We start from the raw sequence: 21,442 nt of genomic DNA on the forward strand, positions 1-21,442 counted from the left end.
AATCCATTTCATGTGTACCATGTTCATTTTATACCATTCTAATTTTTTAATCAAATCCTTGTGTGGTACCAAGTCACATGCCTTACAGAGGTCTGAAGTCTATTACATCAACACTATTGCCTGCATCAACCAAATTTGTAATCCCGTTAAAAAAAAAAGATCAAGTTAGTTTGACAGGACCTATTTTCCATAAACTGACGTTGATTGGCATTAATTATATTACCTTTTTTTTTTTTATAATCAAGTCCCATGTGAGCTGCTCCATTATGTGGCCCGGGATCAATGTCTGACTGACCAGCCTATAATTCCTGGGTCATCCCATTTAACCTTTTTTAATATTGGCACCACATCAACTTTCTTACAGTCTTCTGGAACTTCCGTAGTATTCCGAGACTTATTGATGATCCTATACGTGTCTATACAATGCCATCTGTCTCAGTGCTTTACGCACTGTACAGTTACTGCTTCAGCTACTGCTGAACTGCAGCTGCTTCTGGGGTAGAGCATGGCCGCTGTTAACCGCGTACAGCAACGGGATGGCTCAGGAGAGGAAGTGTCAAGTGCTTTATTCAGTTGAAATTGCAGTGAGAATTTAGAGAGTTAGAATGGAATTCACCAGTTCAGTTTGGTTGGGACATAGTGGTTTATACCCGGTCGTAGGATTTTTAATAATCAGTGTGTGAGTGGAAGGTGCATGTTGGGATTTCTGCTTTAAGTCTCCTCCAAAAGATGGCAGCACAGTGCCACCTAGTGTGAGGGCATAGACTCGGAAGGAGAGTGCCATCTAGTGAATTGCCAGCACTGCTTCCTGCAGCACCTGGCTTTTCCTTGGAGACCTGCCACCCGTGTTCGGATCGGCTCCAAGCCGATATAAGAACTGATGGGCGAGGAGGTAGGCTCCAGAGTGGTAGAACTACAAGTGTGACATTTTAAGTGGTGACGCCAGGCTGTCAGAGACGGCGTGTAGGTGGCAGGAGAAGCAGCCATCCCATCTGGGCTCCCAGTGCGAGAGTCTCCTCTGAGCCGGTGGGATACTGTCTCGCTGACCTTCCAAACGCCCATTTCCCCAAGCGTGACTTTGGTTTGTGGTTTTTCGCTCCCCTTCCCCAGCAACTTATCCAACCAATGCTTCCCATTGAGGCCTGAGCTGGGTTGTCTTGGGGCGAGGCGGCCACTCGAGCACCCCCAGCTTGTGTTAATAAGGGCTTGATTATCTGGCTGATGAGACCGTCAGCTGAGGGCTAACGTGAACCCCCTCTAACCACGGAGCCAGGCTCTCCCCGGGCCCAGTCCACACGGGGCTGAGCCATAGGGGTGGGTCCGGATGTGACGTTTCCTAAATCCCCAGGGTGATCAGATCCAGGGCCTGGCTCGGAGCGGCACAACAGACATCCCCACCCCCAGGCTGAATCCCATGGTGCCTGCCAGATTCTGAGCCATGGGCCCCCTTCCCTGACAGCACCTCATCAGGCAGCGGTCACGGGCTGGACCGTGTGATTGAGAAGCCGAGTGTAGGTCCTACATCGCAGGCTCAGGGCTGCTCCCCTTGGGATTAGCATGGCCCATTGGTGACTGTGCGCCCCCAGTGTTTGTGAGTTGGCTGGGGGAAATGCCGTGGCTATCTTGTTCCGAGATCCAGAGATCACCCTGGAAGCAGGTGCCCAACACAGGCCTTTTGAATGAGGCTGACTGGATGAAATCTAAACTCCTTGCACGGGGGGAGGGAGGGAGGGAGGAGGTGTGTTTTTTTTCTGGTGGTCTCCTTTGCAAGATGACTGGAACCTGACCATTCAATCAGTGACTTCTCTCCCCTCCCCTGAGCATCACCCACTCAGCAGCAGGGCTAGGAAGTTAGCGAAACCCATGGCTCTGCCATGACTCTCCTGGGACCTTTCTCCAGGCCTCAGTTTCCCCATCTGTAAAGTGGGAATGATATTGACCCAGTCTCTGATTTGCTTATGGCTTTCCCCAGCCACGGGTTGCCTATCCCGATATTATCCAGAACCTCCACTAGACTCTAGAGCCACTGTCCAGAGCAGCTGTTAGCATGAAACTGAGGGGGATTTTGTTAATGAACAGCAAGAGGTGCTGCAGTGCGGTGTGCTAATGGATTTATTAGGAAGGCTAATCCCTCCCCTCCCACGTCCCCTTCTCTCTCCATCCCCGCCCCCACAAACTCATCAGAAATCCGAACAGACGGTTTCACGTCTTATCTGCAAAAGCATTCTGCACACTGGTGCGGAGGATTACCTGTCTGCAAGAAATATTATCTGCGTCTGTTGTCTCAGTTCTGGGTATTAACATAATGCAGTGGGGGAGAGAGCGTCTTATCCCCCTGCACGTAAGGAGCGACTGAAACGACTGCGCAAAGCGGAGGCGGTGTCCCCGGGTGCATGTGACTCTGCAGGGGCACTGGCGAGAGTTTGGCAGGGCGGGGCAGGTCAGGTGAGCTGGTGTGAGGGCGTGGGTGAATGTGCAGGCTGCTGCTGCTGCCACTCCAGCCCAGGTTGGTGACGGTCCGCAAATCTTTGTTGCCCAGTGCACTTTGGTAGCACATGTGAAATGAGTTTGCTGGGTCTCAGTCCAGTTCCTAGCATGGTGAATGCGGAGATCGCAAAACCCACCCCTGCAACGGGTGCCGTTGGCTCCCTCAACACCTTGTTGGCAGGTTGAAGGTTCGATAGGTCGAATGATCCAGGGCAGGCTGGTTTGGTGGCGGTGCTGGGGCTTGGGGGACAGTGGGGTGGGGTGCTGCAGGGCACCTGTCCCTGCTCTGCCTGCTTTGTGGGGAGAGAGCCTCTGTCTGCAAGGCTGTCAGTCCAGCACCTTTCCCCAGCCCTGCAACTCACCCGCTTGTTAATTTCAGCCGAGGGAATATTGCCTTTGGGAATGGTTCCCCGTGGAAGGGAATAGAACATTAGAATTCTACGGGATGGATTAAAAAAAGAAACAGCCTGTGGGAAAGATCTCATCTTCCATCTGTCGGTTTTAGAGTAATTTCTGCAGCATCCAAATGACTTCACCCCTGTTAAATCTGTTAGGACTTTCCCCATAAGGGTTTATGTAAGCCAGTGTCTCAGATCTTGTAAAATCTGGTTGGGGGTGGGGGTTATGCTCTGCCATCTCTACCCTAGCCCCTGTCTATGATGAGCTGGCCATGAGGAAATGGACTGTAGTTACCAGGCGGCTTCCAAGCTCAGGCTTCGTCTGTACTGGTAGCTGGAGCTGGGGAAGCAGAAGACAAATCCCCTAGTTTGTTCCCATTCTCTAGCACTTTCTAGCCAAAGGTCTCCGTGTCTCCCAGCTGCTAAAGGCAGCTTGTGCAGCCAGCCCTGGCTAGATGCAATGTTGACCTGCTAACTGCGCTGCTGGGTGGTGGGACTCCCTCGCTCGGCCCACGTAGCCGGAGGGCCCGTTGTGCTGTCCCGGTCGGCAGAGAGAGCTGATGCTCCTGCGGGTGGACCATGACCCTCTCCGGTAGGCAGCGGAGTGATGCGTAGCACTCCTGCCCATTTGCTCGGCATTGCGCTGTATCCCCACGTTGGCAGCACGGCCCTGTGACCTGGTAAGAGCAGCAGGAGGTTCACTGGGACCTGACTTTGAGACAACCGCTAGAGTCGTTTGGGGTCATATGGATGCTCTTGTTAGCCGCAGCTGTGTGATTCGATGTCCCCCCGCCCCGGCAGCACCATCTTGGCGCAGGGAGTGGAATCCCAACGTTGCCAAAGAACGGGAACGTGGCTGGCTCTGCGGCTGGCCTGGAGGAGCAGAGCAGGGCACCAGAACGTCTCTCCTGCCCAGCCAGTGGGATGCTGGGCCCTGGTCCAGGGAGAGATGAGGGAAGATTACTCCGGGGCAGGGGGGGTGGAGTGGGTGGGAGTCCAGCCCACAGGGTCATCAGATAGCTGAGGAGGGTGGGTCAGGATGGTCGGCTTGGGTGGAGAGGTGTCCACCCTGCCCCTGTAGGGAGAGCTAGTGGCTGATCCCAGAGGCAGAAGTGGTGATCTGGAGATTTCCGGAGGAAGGTACGGTCAGATGCAAGGCTCAGAATGATCTTTCTGGAGCAGAACAGCCCTTCTGGAGGGGAGGGAAGTATTGATGTTCTCTCTTCCCACCCCCAACATCTCCCTGGCTTTGCAACGCTGCTCGGTGGCCTATGGCAGGTCCCTAGCTCACCGGTGTGGCTCTGCTGTGCATCTCTCCCTGGAGATGCTTTTCCTCTCGCCAGCCGGCGCTGGCCTCCCTCTGTACATCTCTGTGCTGGGCAAAAGCGGCATCTCAACATAGCCTGACACCTGGGCTTCCCCCTTCCTTCCAGTGCTGCTTGGGCTGGGTCGGGGGCCCGGCCTTGTGAAGTGGGGCCGGGTGAAATGTATCTGCCAGGCAGCCTAGGGGCTGCATTGCTTTTAAAAGCCGTTTGCAGAGGTGGGGCCATTGCTTGGCTTCTGCAGCTGGCGCTAAGGACGCGGCTGTGGCTCACCGGGCTTCAGGAGTTTGGTGGAGTGCTAGCATCCCTGGCCACTGCACCGTGGACCGGGCAAGTCATGCAGCTGGGAGGTACAGAACAAAAAGCCGTAGTGAAGTGCAGGGCACCTTGGAGTCGGGAGGCCTGGCTTCTGCTTCTGACTCTGCCACCGATTGGTCGAGTCGCTGTAGCGAAGTCACGCCACCTTTCTGCGCCTCGGATTTCCCATCTGCAGGGCGGGAGTACGAGTCGGTCGGCTGCGTGATGCCTACTCAGCTCCCGGGATGCAAAGAGCGATAAATGGTGGACTCTTCCGGCTGCTGGGTGGCAAGGGAAAGCGAGCGCAGTGGGAATGGGGGAGATCCTGTTAATAGACAACTTGAGAGACGGCTGAGCGCTCCTCGTGGCTTTAACTGCCAACGCTAGTGCCAGGCCGGCTGCGTCGGAAACACCAGAAAAGGCCATCGCATGCTGGCGGCAGCACCTCTGCTGCTGCCTTGGGCTGGGTTTTCCCCCTCTGGTGTAGCAAAACGGGGGAGCTGTTGCCTGGAGAGCAGAGCTATCAGCTTCAGCTGCCTCGGTAATTGTCGGTAGATCACAGAACTGGTTGACGGCAGCCGTTAACGCCGTCCGGCATAGCCATAGCTGGGGCTGTGCAGGGGCCCAAAGTTCCATTTCACAGAGATCTTGAGACTTTGGCTTAGTTCTGAATCGGAGCAAAAATTAGAAAAGTTGAAGAAAAAAGTGGTTTGGACAAAATCAAAGCCTTTTGTTTCCGTTTGATGGGGTTTAGTTGTGTATTGCGTATATTATACAACAATATGTGACCCTCTGGTTTGTATTGTACTAGCCCCATTGTGCAAGGAGCTGTACAGACAGTTCCTGAAGCGCTTACAATCTGACTAGGCAAGACAAAGGGCAGAACGGGAATCAGTGGCGCACACAGAGGTGATTTGCCAATGGTCACACAGTGGGTCAGTGGTGGAGAACCCAGGGCTTCTGAGTCCCAGTTCAGTGCCCCACCCTGTAGCCCAGCGGTGCTCAGCTGGGGATGTGTGGCCCCCTGGGGGTCCTGTGCAGGTTTCAGGGGGTCACCAAAATAAATCAGAGAGCAGGGCTAGCGTTAGACTCGCTGGGGCCCAGGGCAGAAAGTTGAAGCCCGAGCCCTGCCACCCGGGGCTGAAGCCAAAGCCCGAGAATTGTGGGGTCCCCTGTGGCATGGGGTTTGGGGCAACTGCCCTGCTTGCTGGCCTTGGCTTTTATATGCAGAAAACCAGCTGGTGTGGCCCAGGCAGGCTGTGGAGTTTTTCTAGCATGTTGGGGAGGCCTCAGAAAGACACAGGTTGAGAACCCTGCTGGAGCCCCACGCTGCCTGCCCTTTAGATCTGGACCCTATGAACTGATCTAAAGGAGACTCTCCGTCTTATGGAGCCTGTGACACACACTGGAGAGTGCTGCCTCCATGCCATCCGGGGCAGACTCGCTAGCCACAACAGAAGGGAAAGTGAAGTCCCTTTTCTGGGCGCAGCAGACGGTCGGTCTCTCTGCTGCAGGACGGTGGGGTTTGCACAGCCAGGGCTGTGCCCAGCGGTGGGGGCTTGCACCGGGTAATAGGTTATGGCCGCCAGCCGGAGCTCTGCCTCTGGCTGCTGCTTCTTCACCCTGCTTTGCAGCAGCTCCCAAATGGTGGGGGACGTCCGGGAAAGCTGCAATCTGCTGCTGCCGCTGCTGCGCATGCAGACCCCATCCTGGGCAAGCACTTGGGCCCTTCCCACGGAGCTGCTGCAAAACAGCCCCTGGCCCTGGCTGCTGCCCGTCCCCGCCCCGGCTGCTGGCACGGCTCGCTGGGCTGTTTGTATAGCCAGTTATCGCCTGCCTTGGCTCCCCATGCACCCCGTCCTTCCCCAGTTTCTATGCAGGCCCCCACCTCCCTTGAGGTTGCTGATGCTAAAGAGACCAATGTCATCTCCCAGCCCCTCAGGGAGCAGGAAGCATCTGTAGCTTTAACTATCACCCCCTTGACTACTGAATGTCCCAAGCACAGTCCACACCAAGGAGAGGGTGTAGTCTAGTGGTTGGAGGAGAAGAGACCAAGATTCAGGCCTCTTGGCAGTTCTGGGAAGGGAGCATGGCCCAGTGTTTAGAGGAGAGGAAACTAGCTTCTGTTCCTGTCTCAGGGGCAAGGAGGGTGCTCTTTCTGGTAGAGCAGGGGGGATTGGGAGTCAGGACTCCTGGATTCCCATCACTGCTCAGGAGGACAGTGTGGTTAGAGGAGGAGACTGGGTGTTGGGACACTGTGATCTGCAACGATTCTGGCTCCGCCACTGACTTGAGGCGCGACCTTGGGTGAGTCACTCCCCTGCTCGGTGCCTCAGTTTCTCTGTCTGTGAAACGGGACAGATGCCTACCTGCCTCGGGTGCTGGAAGGTAGGCCCCATGCCTTGTGATGAAAGGTGCTATAGAAGGGCGAAGTGGAATCGCTGGATGGCTGCTGTGATCTAGCCGGTGGTGGTGCCATTAATTGTGGGAAGCGGGGGGGAAGGGTTTCTCTCACGTGCTGTTGTCTGCAGACTTGAGGGTGTGTCCCCTCCCCCACACCGAACCGTCCTCCTAACATCTCTGGCCCTGCGCTCCCCTCCCTTTGGCCCCGTCTTGTGATTGCTGTGCTCCTGGGCACCAGGGCCTGACAGTCCAGCGAGGTGCAGTCTCCCACCCACGCAGCTCCCTCTGGCCCCCCTGCCATTCCAGGCCTGTCGTCCCCGTCCCCCCCCCGGCCACCTTCTGCTCCAGCGTTAGCCCCCTCCTGAGCAGTGAGCATGCACGACACCACATCATGGGATGAGCGCTAGGCCTCGAATCGCCGGCCTGCTTGTCACCTGAGCCAGAATGGGCGTGGGGTGTGACAGGCACACCTTGCCGCCGCCGAGCAGCGTCCCCTCTTGAGCAAGGGGGGCTCGAGCGCTGGGGGTGGGGGGGCGAAGCCAGACGAAGACGGACCGGAAGGAAGGCGCACGTGTCCAGCCGTGAGGGCAATTAACCGTTGGTTTCCCGAGGGCTCTGGTGGATTTGCATTCTCCGTCACCGGCCACTGTAGACTCAAGATGGGATGTTTGTCTAAAAGATCTGCTCGGGGGATTATTTTAGGGGCGCTCTCTGGTGTGCGTTGTGCGGGAGCTCCGACTAGCTGATGCTTGTGATCCCCTGTTGGCCATGGAACCTATGAATCGTGGTTCAAATGGCTTTAAAACCCAAAGCTTGGGGACCACAGACCAGGCCGTCGCTCAGCATCTCAGGCTAATTTATCACGGGCGAGCGTCCTCCTGCAGACAGATTCCTGTGGCAGGGGGCAGAGCCGCTGCTGAGCAGAGGGGGCTGTTTAACCTCTCTCCTCAGGTCTGACCGGACACGTGGAAGTGGTCAGGGTTGTGTACGACCCACAGAAGACCAGCTACGAGGCCCTCCTCAAAGCCTTCTGGGAGAACCATGACCCCACCCAAGGTAAGGGTACGGGGGCTCTGTGTCCGGAGGGTCAGCGAGTGGTGCCAGAGGCAGCCGCTGTAACCACCTGTGTAGACTCAGGTTTTTGGCTGCAGCTCCCTGCCACCCTGCCCACGTTACCAGCAGAGATCTTCATCCCCCATACCACCGCTCTGGATCTCTGCACTGGTCTTGGGGCTTTGATCCTGCCCCTAGGGGGCGACAGGAGCTCAAACCCCTGAATAAAGGGCTGTGGTGCCCATCCGCACCAGACAAAGTAGCTCGCTGCCCCTGTGACTCTTGTCCGCATTGGGTGGTTGGGGATGAGAGAGACGCGCTCTGCTCGTGATGGGTGTCGCCTGCTTCCATGGGCGGGGAAGACAGACGTGTGTAATCACAATCAGGGCAGCCTGATGCCAGGCCTGGCCAGTGACGTGCTGCCTGGAGAACTAGCCCCGTTGTGCCAGGTGCTGCGCACACACCTAGTGAGAGAGTATCTGTATCCCCATTTTGCAGATAGGGGAAACTGAGGCGCAGAAGGATTCAATGCCTTGCCCGAGATCTCGTACGGGGAGTCTGGGTCAGTGCTGGGGATTGAACCCAGATCTCCTGAGTCCTAGTCCAGTATCGTACCCACAAGCCCTGACTCTCCATCCATGGGCTGCATTGGAAGTGAAGGATCCTCTGGGACCCACAGCCATTGCTTGGGGTGGGCTGGGTCTGTTTGTGGTTCCCTCCCGCTTTGAGATCCAGAGCGACTCATCGATATTAAGGCCAGAAGGGATCATCACGACCATCTAATCAGGCCGCTAGAAGTCACCGGGTCTTGGGGGGGCCGGGGGCACACACAGAGGAGGGATGCCGCATGGACCAGGTGCTGCTATTAATCCCTCTTCTGACCAGGCCTTCCACATCTTTCTATTGTAAATCACGTGGTCTCATCCCACTGTCTGCAGCAGTTCCAGCTCCCCCCTGCCCCCCCCCCAGGGTTCTCTGTCTCTTTAAATGGCTCCAGCCCCAGGATAGCTCTGTAAAAAGCTCTGCGGCACTGATGGGGATGTTACAGCTGACAAGGGGCCTCGGGAAGCCGGCGAGGGGAGGGGCTCAGCTGCGCAGAGGTGGGGGTACTAAATGAAGAGGGGGCAGGGAGGAAGGACTGTTTGAAACCCCCCTCACGTCGGCGGCAGGGAGGGGAGGGGGCGAGGCCGGGCCGGGGCCCTGTTGTACCGAAGCGTAATTTTAATGAGGAGATTAGCAGTCTCTGCGTGTCGCTGGCCGGCTTCTGATGGCGTGTTTGTGTTTTAACGGGCAACGTGTGCCCGCGCCACGGATGGGCAGTAGTGGAGAGGGCCACCTACAGGCCCCGCAGCATTGGAGGGACCCTCCCTGCTCCCCCCCCCCTCAAGAAAGCAGGGTTTACACTGGGTGAGGTGGTTGCAGGCTCCCGGAGGGAGGCTGGTGCTTTGTGTTCTGAGAGGGCCCGGTCCAGAGCTTGCAATTGACAGAAGAAAGGGTGGGAGGGGAAATGGAGGCCGGCGGGGGGGGGGGGGGGTACGGGACTTGCCCACAGTGTCACAGCAGGTCAGAGGCAGAGCTGGAAATAGATCCCAGGGCCCTGAGTCCAGTCCGCTGCCCTACGCTCTGGACTGAGCTGTCTCCCTGAAGGTCCCTGATCGATATCAGGCGGGGGGGGGGGAGGGAATTGTGCCTTTTACCCCACCCAAGACCCTCTAACTCCTGATGTAAATGGCCCAGTCTTGGCTCTGCCACCTTGGTAGCAGGCTGGATCTTGACCATAGGCCCCCCAGCCCACCCAACTCTTAACAGGCCTGTCACAGAGGGCAGTCCTGTGCCCTCTCGTGCCTTTTCCCCCACAGTCTGGGTGCCTCCAGGGGCTGAGGGGCCATGGGGGGGGGTCGCTTCCCCCCGTCAAGCCAGCTCTGTGCTGAGCCATCCCCGCTGGGCGCCCACGTTACCCACACAGGGCCCCGCATTCCCCCAGAGTTGGGAGGCGCCGAGCAGTTGCTCCCATGGGGTCCCTAGGTCTGGGCCCTGCTATAGGGCAAGCGGAGGGGGGGGCCTCTGGCCCCAAACAGCTTCCTTGGCCTCTGCACTCTCTTGGCTCCTTGGTTAGCTCAGGGTGTTTCTCATGTGGTTTTGTATGGCCACCCCTCCCTGCTGGCTGCAGGCCCAGTGCCCTCTGTATGGAATAGCGCCTCGCAGCTCAGCACGAGTCCCCCAGAGCGGCCCCCGTATTCAGCGATTGACTCTGTGGAGTTGGGCCCTGAAGTCGTTGGGTGGAGCAGGAGAGGAGCTTGGTTAACCCTCTGAAGGAACACTCGGACCCCGGGCTGGATTTACAAGCCCTTGGACAAGATGCAGTTGGCCTCAGAGGGCTGGCGGGGAAGGGGTGTGAATGGTCAGCACACCAGACAGCAAGTGTGAAAAATCGGGACGGGGGTGGGGGGTAGTAGGCGCCTATATAAGACAAAGCCCCAAATATCGGGACTGTCCCTATAAAATCAAGACATCTGGTCACCCTAAGCCTGGTGCATCCCCTTCTGGCCGATGTCCCCACTCGCTATAGCATTGCTCACCTGCCACACTAAGTGCACGTGCCTCAGTTTCACAGATGGGCTGGGAATTGTCCCAGTGCTTGGACCTGTGGTGCTTCTAGACTCTCCCAGCACCACCTGGCTCTGAGGTGCTCCCTGGGCCATCACCCCTGGCTCTCGCCTCTGCTGCCCCTTGCCTGCAGCCTCTGCGGGGAGCGCCCGCCGTGGGACCAAAGTCCTCCCAGAAGGAGAGAGGCGAAGAGGGATAGGCAGCCCTGGGCATGTCCTGTGGGGACCAATTGGATCCTTATTCCCCCCCTCCGTCCCCCCACACCCTTGCAGGGCAGGGGAGGTTTCCCCTCCCCCTAGATGAACTGGACTTTCCTTGTTTAATCAGATCCCCCCCCCCCCAGCCATGCTGTGGAGACGGGATATTGACGTGCCCCCACTGGGAGAGTTTAACACCCATCCGTGGCTCAGAACGTCCCTCTCTTCGCGTGTGATGCCAGGAGCCTTCCAGCTCCCACCAGCCTGACCGTCTGCCCCTCCTGCTCCCCCCCTGCTCTGACTCCCTTCTCCGCGCAACTCGTCTCTCTCTGGGGCAGCTGGACTAGCAGGGGCAGGAAACGGCTCCGCTGTTAGATCTCCCTCCACCCTGTGCTGCCTGGTAACAGCCTGAGCATGGCCTGGTGCTGCCTTCCCTAGCCCCACTCCTGGCAGCTTGAGGGCCCCTACGGCCAGGCCAGCCCCTCCTCCCCGGAGCATCTGGCTGAGAGGGCCCATGGGGCCTCCAATAACTCCCAGCCCCCCTCCAGTGCAGCTTGTTACTGCACCGAGCGCCGTTCCCAGTGAGTGGCAAACCTGGGCACCGTAATTTATGCAGATTAATAACCGGCAGCAGCCACTGGGCTGACAAGGCGCTCAGAGGGTGGCTGAGATTTGTGTACAGCTGTGATTAACAGCCCATCCTGTGATGGGAATAGTAATTGGAGTGGCTGTGTCGGGGGAGGGGGGGGCGGCTGTGTGGTCTGGGCTGAGTTCTCCCTTTTGGAGTTCCTGGTCACTAGAAGGATTGGGTGGGGGCCGCATTAAGTCCAGTGGAGCTCTGCGGCTGGGCAGCTGTATGGACCGGCTCCGGTGGAGCTCTGCCGGTTCCCTGGGATAGTGCCATTTCCCCTCTCCTGAAGTGGGTTATGGCAGGATCCTCTGAGCACCTGGGCCCCCTCCCAGTACTGGAGGTGGGGGGCAGTGGAGCTGATACTCTGCTGGGACCTGGGACGAAGAAGAGGGTGAGGAGGGCTGAGATGGAGAATCCATCTCGGGGCGAGAGAGGCTGGGTTGGGAGGAAAAGCTCCCGGTGGCCCTGGGTCCTGTGTAGCCTGACTCCATCCCCCTTTCGATAGCGCTGTGAGGGGTGCAGCCCATTCGGGGCAGGGGGGTGAGGGGAAGGGAGGTTCAGAGCATGGCAAGACTGGCTTGTGTCCCCCCTCCCCCTGCAGAGAGGCAGGGCCTAGCGGGGCTGAGAGCCGGGAACTCCCTGCTTCCAATCCTGCCTCATCTATCGACACCTTCAGGGAAGCTGCTTCCCCGCCTCGTGCCTCAGTCTCCCCCCATCTCATGGGGACTGACCCAGGGGTCAGTTAAGCACTCGAGCTTTGCCCTGGCCACTTCTCCATGTGGTCCCCTGATTGGCTCTTCAGTTGATGAGATGGGACAGGATATGAGGGTAGACGAATGGCTGGTCTGTTTGGCCGTGCCCTCCAGATTAAGGATGCGGAGGGGGGAACCTCATGGTGGCTCTGCCCACATCCCTTTTCTGTGGATAGGACGCAGCTGGCAGGGGTGCCAGCTTAGCACTACTCAACAGTGCTCTGGTCACTTACGCTAATCTCTGTTGCTGTATCTCTGGAGGAGCGTTCACGCAAGGCGCAGTGGTTAAGGTACTGGACTGGGACTCAGAGGATTGGGGTTTAATTCCTAGCTGTGGCACAGATTTCCCTTGGGCAAGTTAAATCTCTCTGGGCCTCAGTTGCCCATCTGTAAATTGGGGATAATGATCCTTCTTTTGTCTTGTCTAGTTGCAGGCTCTTTGGGGCAGGGACGGTCTCGTTATGTGTCTGTACAGCGCCTAGCGCAGCTGGGTCCCCTGATCTCAGTGCTGCCGTAATAACGGAAGCTCCTACTGGCTGCTGAGACAGTGTCGCAGTTTGTTTGAATGGTGGAGCAGGAGGCTGCCACTGAAAATCAGCAGCCCGCCCTGAGCCAAAGGAATCAGGCAGGCTGTGGCAGCAGGGATGAGGTTAGCCCTTGAGTTCCGTGTGAATGCTCTTTTTGCGGGGCTGAAGGTTAAGCTTGGGCACCGCTCTTTGGCGATCCTGGTGTGCCTGGACACGGGGCACCCTCTGTCCCCTAACGGGCGGCTTGTTGTCTTTCAGGCATGCAGCAAGAGGAGGATGTCGGCACACAGTATCGCTCAGTCATCTACACGTTTGGAGCCCAGCAGAGGGATGCTGCCCTGAAGTCGAAGGCGATGTATCAACAGGCAGGTTTGGAGCAGAGGCTGTTCCTCTGGAATGGGGTGGGGCAAACCAGGCTGCTTACGCGTTATCTCGTCCCTCAGTGAGCGGCATTCCACTCACCTGCAGGTGTGAGGGGACGCTCATCTCACAGACTTACTGTCCCCAAAGATCTTCAGCTCTCAGTAAGGCAGGGGGCCAGTGTGGGAAATCAGTGGGGGTGGTTTCCATCCAAACTCTGACCTTGATCGCAAACTCTGCTCAGCAGACCAGACTATCCAGATGTTTCCGCTAAAATGGGCGGTGAAATAGTGAACCGTGTATATCGCCATCGGTAGGCTCCAGAGTTAACAGTGTGACTAGGGAGCTGTTTGCACCTCTCAGCGGCTGCTTCAGGCTGCCTGCCAAAGGGCTGGAAAAGCTTTGTTTGCAGCTGTCAGGCCTAGAAATGTCACTTGTTAAAGCCCTGGGAGCTCCCGCTCCGCAGAACCCGGCTGGAGTGGCGTTGCTGTAGTGTGCTGGCTGTATTGACCGTCTGCGCTGGGTCTGGGGCCGCTGCTGGAGTGCCGAGGGAGGCTTCTCGAGCCAGGGCTGCTTTGGGAATGCAATGTGCTCTGTGGGTGCAATGGATGCCGGGAGTCTCCCTTGGTGCAGGGGGTGGGAGCTGTTCCCCTTGCTTCTGCTGTGTCGGCGCATTCCCAGCTGCTCCCGCTCCCTGCGCTGGGTGGGCTCTGCCCTCTGAGCTGCATCCTGTGGGGGAGAGACAAAAGGGAGGCAAGGCCTACTTAGTTAATTACCCCGGTAAGGCCCTTCGTGCCTTTCTGATGAGGAAGGGGGCTGGGGGAAAAACCAGTTTCCTTGGCAACCTGCCGCCACGGCAACTGGCAGCTGGGGCTGGGGGGTGGGGGCAAAGGCCATTGACTGAGACAGGTGCAGCATCCCGTGAAAATGATTCACTGCCTTAAGCGGTTTGCCCCCAGCCGCTGTCGCTGGGACAATTAAAGGCGACCTGTTTAAATCCTGCACGTGCCGGGCAGACGCAGCACATGTGGGCGGGGCGCGGGGGCGCGGGCAAGGCTGGTGGACTGCACAGCCTTGGGCTAGTCAGTTGCAAGATCACAGGGCTGTGTTTGCAAGAGTGGCCCCTGCAACCTCTGCTGAGCGCTGAGCTGTGGGTTGAGCAAATCCTGCGGCAGCAGGACACTGGGCTGGGAGCCAGGGGAGCCAAGTTCTAGACCTGTGGGACCGTGGGCCAGGCCTTGTCTGGACTAGCATTTTAGCCACTGGCACAAACTTACGGGCACAAACTTGCAGCTCTCCTCGGGCTGATGCTGGGGAAAGCCACACTGGTGAATCCTGTCCACACTAGGGGCCTGCACCGGTGTAGCTACACAAGGGCCTAAATCTAAGCATAGACAAGGCTGAAGTCACTGCTTCTTTGTGCCTCAGTTTCCCCATCTCTAACAGAGTGATCCCTACCCACTCGTTAAAGTGGGTCGGGCTCCACTGATGGAAAGAGCAAAGCGAGAGATTTTACCCCCTCTCCGGACAGTGAGTCTTAGCACTGCTCTACCACGTTACATCTCCCCGGGATAGGGGGTGAGGAGTGGGGGCTCATCCTTCCACGCAAAGATGATCTGGCATTTCCCATTCGCACGCGGCAGTACGGGTGACAAAAAACGAGCCGTTACCATCTCCCTGCGCCTCTGGGAGCGAGTGCGCACCGCATGCGCCGCCCCCGTCAGCCGTCTATGGCTGCTTCATCCAGGCCCGGACTTGGGGTGACTCTGGTTGGTGTTAGTAACCCCCCCCCCCCCCAAAAGAATCCCCTGTTCTATTGCACAGCCGAGTCCTGGCTCTTCTCTAGAGCAGGGACACGCTGGGGAATCTCCTAGGAGAATTGTCCGTCGGTCCCTTAATGCCTAAGCCACATAGACAGCTGCCATAAGATCCATGTAGGACCCGGTTCTCAGGGGTGCGGAGCGCCGGGAACTCAGGGGACTGCTCGGCGGAGCATCAGCGCTCATGAAAATCCAACCCGTACAGTTATGGCCTCCCTGGGTGGTGATGGGCTGAATTCTGCTGTTTCCACGGTGACGCTGGGCCCGGCTCTGAGCCGCCGCGCTGGCACAGATCCAGCGTCCCTCCATCTCCAGGGGGTTACGATGGATTTCCAGAAGCGTGACGGAGATCAGAATCCATCCACGTCTCGGGGATCCCCAGTGACATGTAACGAGGCGCTGTGCCAACAGCTCTGCTTCCCGCAGCCTATTAGCCATGCAAAGATATTCCCTGGCAGGGGCAAAAATATTCCATCGCCCCCTTCCCGAGGCTCAGCCTGGGCCTCGACTCAGTGACAGCAACAACTTTGCATTTATTAATGGGACTGAGGGAGCCGAGCAGCGTGGTTGGCAGGTGCCTCCTGGGATTCTGGCTCCGTCGCTCTCTCCTCTCTCCGCCCAGATTCCACCTCCACTGTGAGGAGAAGAGCACCCAGCGCAGCACTGGGGCATCTTCCTCAGCTGCTGTGGTGACAGGTGCGCTGCCGATGAGTTTCCCCATTCCGGGCTCTGTGACCTGGGGCAAGTCACGTCCCCGCTCTGTGCCTCAGTTTCCTCATCTGTAAAATGGGGGTAATGCCCCTGCCCTCCTCTGTCATTCTCCTCTCAGCTCTGTGGATGAGAAGCACTAGGTAAGAGCTTACCTGGCCTCTTAGCCAGCCACTAAACTCAGCCCTCCTCCCTGTCCTCCGCAAAAAATCCCCAAAGCCCCCACCTAGGCAGGGAGGAGCTGGGGCCTGACCTGATCTGGGCAGGAAAGGGACACTGATCCCATGGCCATGTGCTGCTCTAGCGGCCAGGGCAGAGGCATGGGGGTGAGGGACCCTGCCCCTGTTCTGGGGCTAGAGGCTGTGGCTCTCCGCAGGCCCCCATCTCATCTCTACATGGGCTGCCACCAGCAGGGGTTCGAATCCCCCTCCCTTCGTTTCCAGTGGCCTGTAGTTTGGGGCTGCTGCTCGCTCAGTTGCCACCACGGCTCCTCCCCCAACTTCAGGCCCTGCTGGGTTCCAGTTAATTAACTGGGCCTCCTTATCGGCTCCCACACCCGGCATCCCCCCTCCTGCATGTGAATTAACTCGGCCCGCCGATAAACTGCCTTGTTCTGGACCCAGGAGAAACGCAAGTCTCCCCGCTCCCCCTCCATCCCTCCCATCCGCTGGAAAGTCTCCAGAGCCACCGACTCCTTCAATGCAATTAACGATGCGCCCCACATCAAAGAGCTGGCTGACGGGCGAGCGCCGATGGGAGCCACAAGGGGCTCTCCCCTGACTGGAGACACACCCCGCTCGCCTCTAAGTCAGCCGCTCCCCTTCCCCAGTATCCTCCTCCTAGTAGATACCTGCACCCGGACAGAAAACCCCCTTCTCAGCACCTCCACCCATCATGGCTTGGCTCAGTGCGTGATTGACAGCAGCCCTGACAAGTGGCGTTCCTCCTTTTCTTGGAGCAGCCAGTTCAGCCCTGTCCAGGGGCTAGAACTCAGGGCTGGAGATCTGGGTTCTATTCTGTCTCTGCCATAAACTGACTCCGGGGCATCTCTGCCTCAGTTTCCCCTCATCTGCCAAATGGGGGATAATGGTTCCGAGGAGCCTTTGTAAATAGCCGATAGGAATGGGTGCCCTATTGTACCAGGTCTTGTGTGGACATAGTTCGGTCCGGACCCTCCCCCAACGGGCTTGCACTCTGAGAATATGTCTACATGCACAGTAAGCCCGGGGAACTCAGTGTTTCCAGGCCCACGCTGGAGTGTCCACACTGCATGGCAAACCTGGGTTTACAATGGCTGACCCTGGCGCTCTCGGTCTTGCTACCACATCCGCGCTGTGCAGACCATGACTCGGGTCTGCGGCTTGCCCTGTGTCCACACTGCAAAATGACAGGGCTTAGGCCGGAGTCAGGAGTGGGATCTGGGCTCTGATCCGCCCCCTAGCAGGGTCCTACGACCTGGGTCCTGAGTGCTTGCTGAGCCAAGTCAGACACCGCTGTGTGGGGCTTGGGCTCCAGCTAGGTAGACGTATCCTGTGGAGACAAGGAACATAGGAGAGTTCAGGGGGGAGCAGAGCTGCACCTCGATGTAGCCATGCTCTATAAGAGGATTTGCATGGTAAACATTAACAGCGGTCCCCAAGTTACACTGCTGGCCTCTCCTGCCTTCTGAACGATGCTGCTTTGATTTGACTAATTCTCTTCTGATTTTGGGGTGGGGTATGTTTTCGCTGCAGCAGAACAGACTCCCCAGCGCCGTGATCTAGTGGGGAGAGCTGCAGACTGCAAAGCTAAGACTTCTGAGCACTAGCGAGGGAGTTTGACCAGAGCACAGATGCTGAGAATTGGGACTCCTGGGTCCTACTCCTGACTCTGGGCAAGTCAGTTTCCCTCTCTGTAAAATGAAACTAACAATCCTTAGCTCCAAGCCAGGGATGGCTCAGAGGCTGCCCTAATGTGGGCTAGAGAGAGAACTTGGAATCATAGAAATGGAAAGGACCTTGAGTCCAGCCCCCTGCCTTCACAGCAGGACCAAGTACCTCCCTGATGGATTATTTTGCCCCAGATCCGTAAATGGCCCCCTCAGGGATTGAACTCACGACACTGGGTTTAGCAGGCCAATGCTCAATCCACTGAACTATCCCCCCCAGCTAGCCCTTGGGAGACCTGTTAGTAAAGGCCTTTGAAGTCCTTGGCTCAAGGGGGTGATCAAGGACCAAATCACGGAGGATGAAGAGCTGCACAGCCAGGACTGGTGGCCCTTGTGGGGTTACTGGCTCCATGGAAGCCCGCTGGAATACTGGGGATCTAATAACACTCCGCTATGGAGGTGGGACACGCTTCTCCCTTAAGGGCAGAATAGTGGTTCTCATGATCTTTTTTTTCCCCCTTCACCCCTTGCCCCACAGAAGCCTTTGTTGGGGGAACTGAGCTCTGCCCAGGACGCGTGGGGGCACTCGGGTTCTTGGAGCAGGGCTGGAACCAAAGGCCTCTGGATCTAGAAACAGGAGTCGGTCCCGCCGTCACTAGGCGCTAGGCCCCTGGTGTCAGAAGAGCAGCTGCAGTAGTAGACTCATAACCATCTTCGGTGGGCCAGCCACTAGAGGGGGACCGAGCCCACCATTCGTGTACAGGGGATTACTGGAGACGGGTGGGATTGCACGTAAGCTGTGAAATACCCACTCACCCACCATCATGCATGGGGAGCAGAAATCGCTGAGCATAGCGAGGGTCCAGTCGCAGCCTTGGGAGCCCCTGCCCATGGTCACCGAAGGGCAGGCTCTGGAGGAGAAGCCGGGTCCCCAGGTAGTGATGTGGAGGGACAGCTCTGAAGTGCGCACTCACCCCTGCTGTCGAACTCTGAGGCCAGACCCCTGCCCTGGCTTTCTGCACAGAGTCGCGCCTGCGGCTTAGCCAGCGGACCGTGTTGAGGGCTAGGATTTCAGGGGGCGCATCCCCGGGGGCTTAGCGCCTCGGCACCTGGAGCCGCAGTAAGAATGAGTTTGTGATGTGATGTGATGTGATGTGCGAGAACTTGTCCGTCCTTCCCTGAGCGGGTGCAGATGCGTTTTCAGCCTCCTCCATTTCAGCAGCGGCATTTCCGCCCTGGCGGGCTCCTCGCGTTTGTCCGTTCCAGGCCGCGGGTCTGCTGGCTGAGCTGCTCCCGCCGGCGGGGGCCTGGCTCACGCGGTGGAGCAGGCGTTCGGTGAGACACTGTCTGGGGTTCGTTCACGGCAGGCCGGAGAGGGGCGCCCCAGGGACGCCCTCTCTCGCCTCGTCTGGGCGGCTCTCTGCTCAGCGCGCCTGGTGTTTTGCAGAGCGGGCGTGGAGGTGCCCGGCTTGGTCTGAGCTCAGACCCTGCAGAGGGGGGGGTTAGTGGTGGGGGTGGACTGCTCCCTTCTCACCCCACAGCCTGCCCTGCCCTGCCCTTCCCCCTTTTTCTTATATAGGCTCCTATTACCCCCCCCCCCACCCTCTGTCCTGATTTTTTCATGTTTGCTGTCTGGTCACCCTAACTGGGGGGATGGATCTGCACAAGGGCTTTGGGGGTGTCAGCCGGGGAGCTGCCAGTGCCAAGCCAGGCTTAGAACCTGTTAGGGAAATGGGGCTCTTACAGCCCCCTTGTGGCCAGTCTGGTGTACTGCAACCCCTGCACCGTTCCCGTTGGTATCTGAGACCCTCAGAAACACGGTTCTTGTCCGTTAGCTCGGCGGTGACAGCGGCTGTCTAAGGCACAAGGGTGGTGGGTGCAGTCTTAGTCCTAAATGTCTTCTCTGGCAGCCTGGATGGTGCTCGTCGGCTCCGGTTCGGTTACTCTGACAGTGGGCCCATCGCTGAGGCGTCTGGGCTGGGCGTGCAGGGCCGGCGTGGGGAAGGTGCAGTGGGAGCTCTAGGCGGGCAGGGTTTGTGTTGGCTGAAGGGGCAGTTTGACACGAACACCTCTGGTCTCCCAGGGAGGCGAGCGGTTGCTGGCAGGTCTCTTCCTAGCCCGCTCCTTCGAGTTCCTGCTCCTGTTTTTCAGGTGGCTTCCTTTTGGGGGACTTGCCTAGCGGTCAGAGCAGGGCGTCAGGACTCCTGGGTTCTAGTCCCAGCCCTTCAGCTGACTCGGCCAAGGCCATACACCAGTGTAAAGCAGGGTTCACACCTGCTGCCTGCCTCCCGGGGTGCTGCAGGGCTGAACTGCCGCACGTCGCTGCAGCGCTTGGGACTTGGCGGCCAAGAGTGTCCCTGAATGGAAGTGAATAGAAAACGCTTCCCGCCCCTCGCCCCCGATCCGATTCCCTGCCTACGGCTGCGCCTGCCCAGCGCCCCTGCTCTGGGAAGGGGTCCTGGTGTCAGGGGAAGCCGTAGCTGCTGTCATTTCTCTCTCCCGCTAGCTGCTCCTGGATTTTGCCGGTGGTGTCCCTGCTGCGGTTCCTTTCCCCAGATCTCGTCACAGCCTCTGCCCCGAGGTCCCGGCCTGGACCTGTGAGCTTCCCCCTCCGCGCCTGTCAGCCTGTACGCCTGGCTCCAGCTGGTGATGCCGCTTGCTCCCTTTCCAGGAGCACTAAGCTTGACGTCCTTTCCTCCTGTCTCCTCTCGTTAGGAGCTGGCCAAACGGCAGCTGGGGCCCATCACCACTGAAATCCAGGCGGCCGGCGAGTTCTATTACGCAGAGGATTACCACCAGCAGTACCTGCACAAGACCCCCAAGGGATCCTGCGGCCAGAAGGGGACCGGCGTGGCCTGTCCCATCCGCCCCGCAGCTGAACAAGAGTCATGAGGGGAGTATGCCTGGGAGCCGTGGCAATCAACACCCAGGAGCAGTTGCCATGGGAACGCAAGCAGCCTAGCACCTCGTTTTAAGCGACCGTCGGGAGCGCAGGTGGCTTTTCTTTTCCTGGCCACCTCCGGCCCCAGCTGGACGGCCTGATTCACAGACGTGACGGGTTCTGCCCCTGGAGTCCCTTCCTGCCCTGCGTTTCTGGACAGTTACCATAGCGCAGGGGATGTCCAAGGGCATGTTCTGGGTCTGATCCCCGGCAAGGCTCTAGGGTTCAGAGATCACCCCTCGGTCCTGGTCGCTTCGCGGTGCCCTCCAGGCTGAGGTGGGGGAGTCTTGCCTTGGTCCTGTTGGCCCTGATTGAAGAGGAAGCCTCCTGGAGCTGATCCTGCACAACCACCAGCTGCTGCTGGCTCCTTGTCCTGATCTGCTCACCCCTACGCGCCCCCTTCCCTCCAGAGCGTTCTCTGGGGTCACTTCGATTCACTGACACGGCATCTGTCACACACGTTTGGTGGAGAAGGAGCTGGGCCGTCGCTGAAGGTGGTTGATGCCTCCCCATGGAGAGAGCGGGGACCCATTAACTTTCAGCCATTAGACTCCAGGGCAAGAAGCCCCCTCTCCTGGGGCTTAGCCTGGCCTCCAGCCTCCCCCTTCCCTCCCATCACCCTTGACAATGACACCAATTCTCCCTACTCCACTGGTCTCCTGGATCCCTGCTGGCCCGGAGAACGAGGCTCCCCGAGCAGTGGACACAGGTGCTGCCCGGGTTAGCAACCAGCAGCCCTGCCCTGCCCATGAGCAGCAGGGTTTGTTAACATGCCCTGGGGGCAGCCGTGGGTGGGGGGAGCTTGTAATGGGCTCTGCCCCAGGGGACTGGGAAAGCAGTCGCTGAATCCTGACTCGCTGTCCCTGGGCTCCCCTTGGTGCACGGTTCGACCTCCTCCCGATCTGAGCCCAGGAGGGGAGGAGACGCATCTCATGGGCTGCTGTCTGCTCGCCTGGCCTTTCTCTCTGCTCTCCCACTGCCTGAGGAGTCACTTGCCCCAAGCCCCGGCTGGCCAAGGGGGAGCGATGCTAGCCCAGGGCTGTTCCCGTGCTCCCTGCTGGGGCTGCCCTAA

General features: G+C 58.4%; 1 protein-coding gene across 7 annotated transcripts in view; it reads left to right on the forward strand.

The window, feature by feature from the left end:
* The window catches only part of LOC123355326 (peptide methionine sulfoxide reductase MsrA-like), a 99,560-nt gene that overhangs the window by 19,797 nt on the left and 58,321 nt on the right, over positions 1-21,442 (forward strand). For 5 of the 7 annotated variants that reach the window (XR_006575066.1, XR_006575065.1, XR_006575064.1 and 2 more), the window contains exons 4-5: positions 7,859-7,963; positions 12,933-13,039. Coding sequence is in view for 2 of the 7 variants with exons in the window: in XM_044997672.1 (XP_044853607.1) it covers positions 7,859-7,963; positions 12,933-13,039; positions 20,145-20,321 (389 nt within the window). In the remaining 5 variants the exon portion in view is untranslated. Of the gene's footprint in view, positions 1-7,858; positions 7,964-12,932; positions 13,040-20,144; positions 20,805-21,442 lie in introns of those variants that run through there. The other 2 variants (XM_044997672.1, XM_044997673.1) reach the window with 1 other exon arrangement.

The sequence above is a fragment of the Mauremys mutica genome, chromosome 23 (genome assembly GCF_020497125.1).
Source record: "Mauremys mutica isolate MM-2020 ecotype Southern chromosome 23, ASM2049712v1, whole genome shotgun sequence".
NCBI lineage: Eukaryota > Metazoa > Chordata > Testudines > Geoemydidae > Mauremys > Mauremys mutica.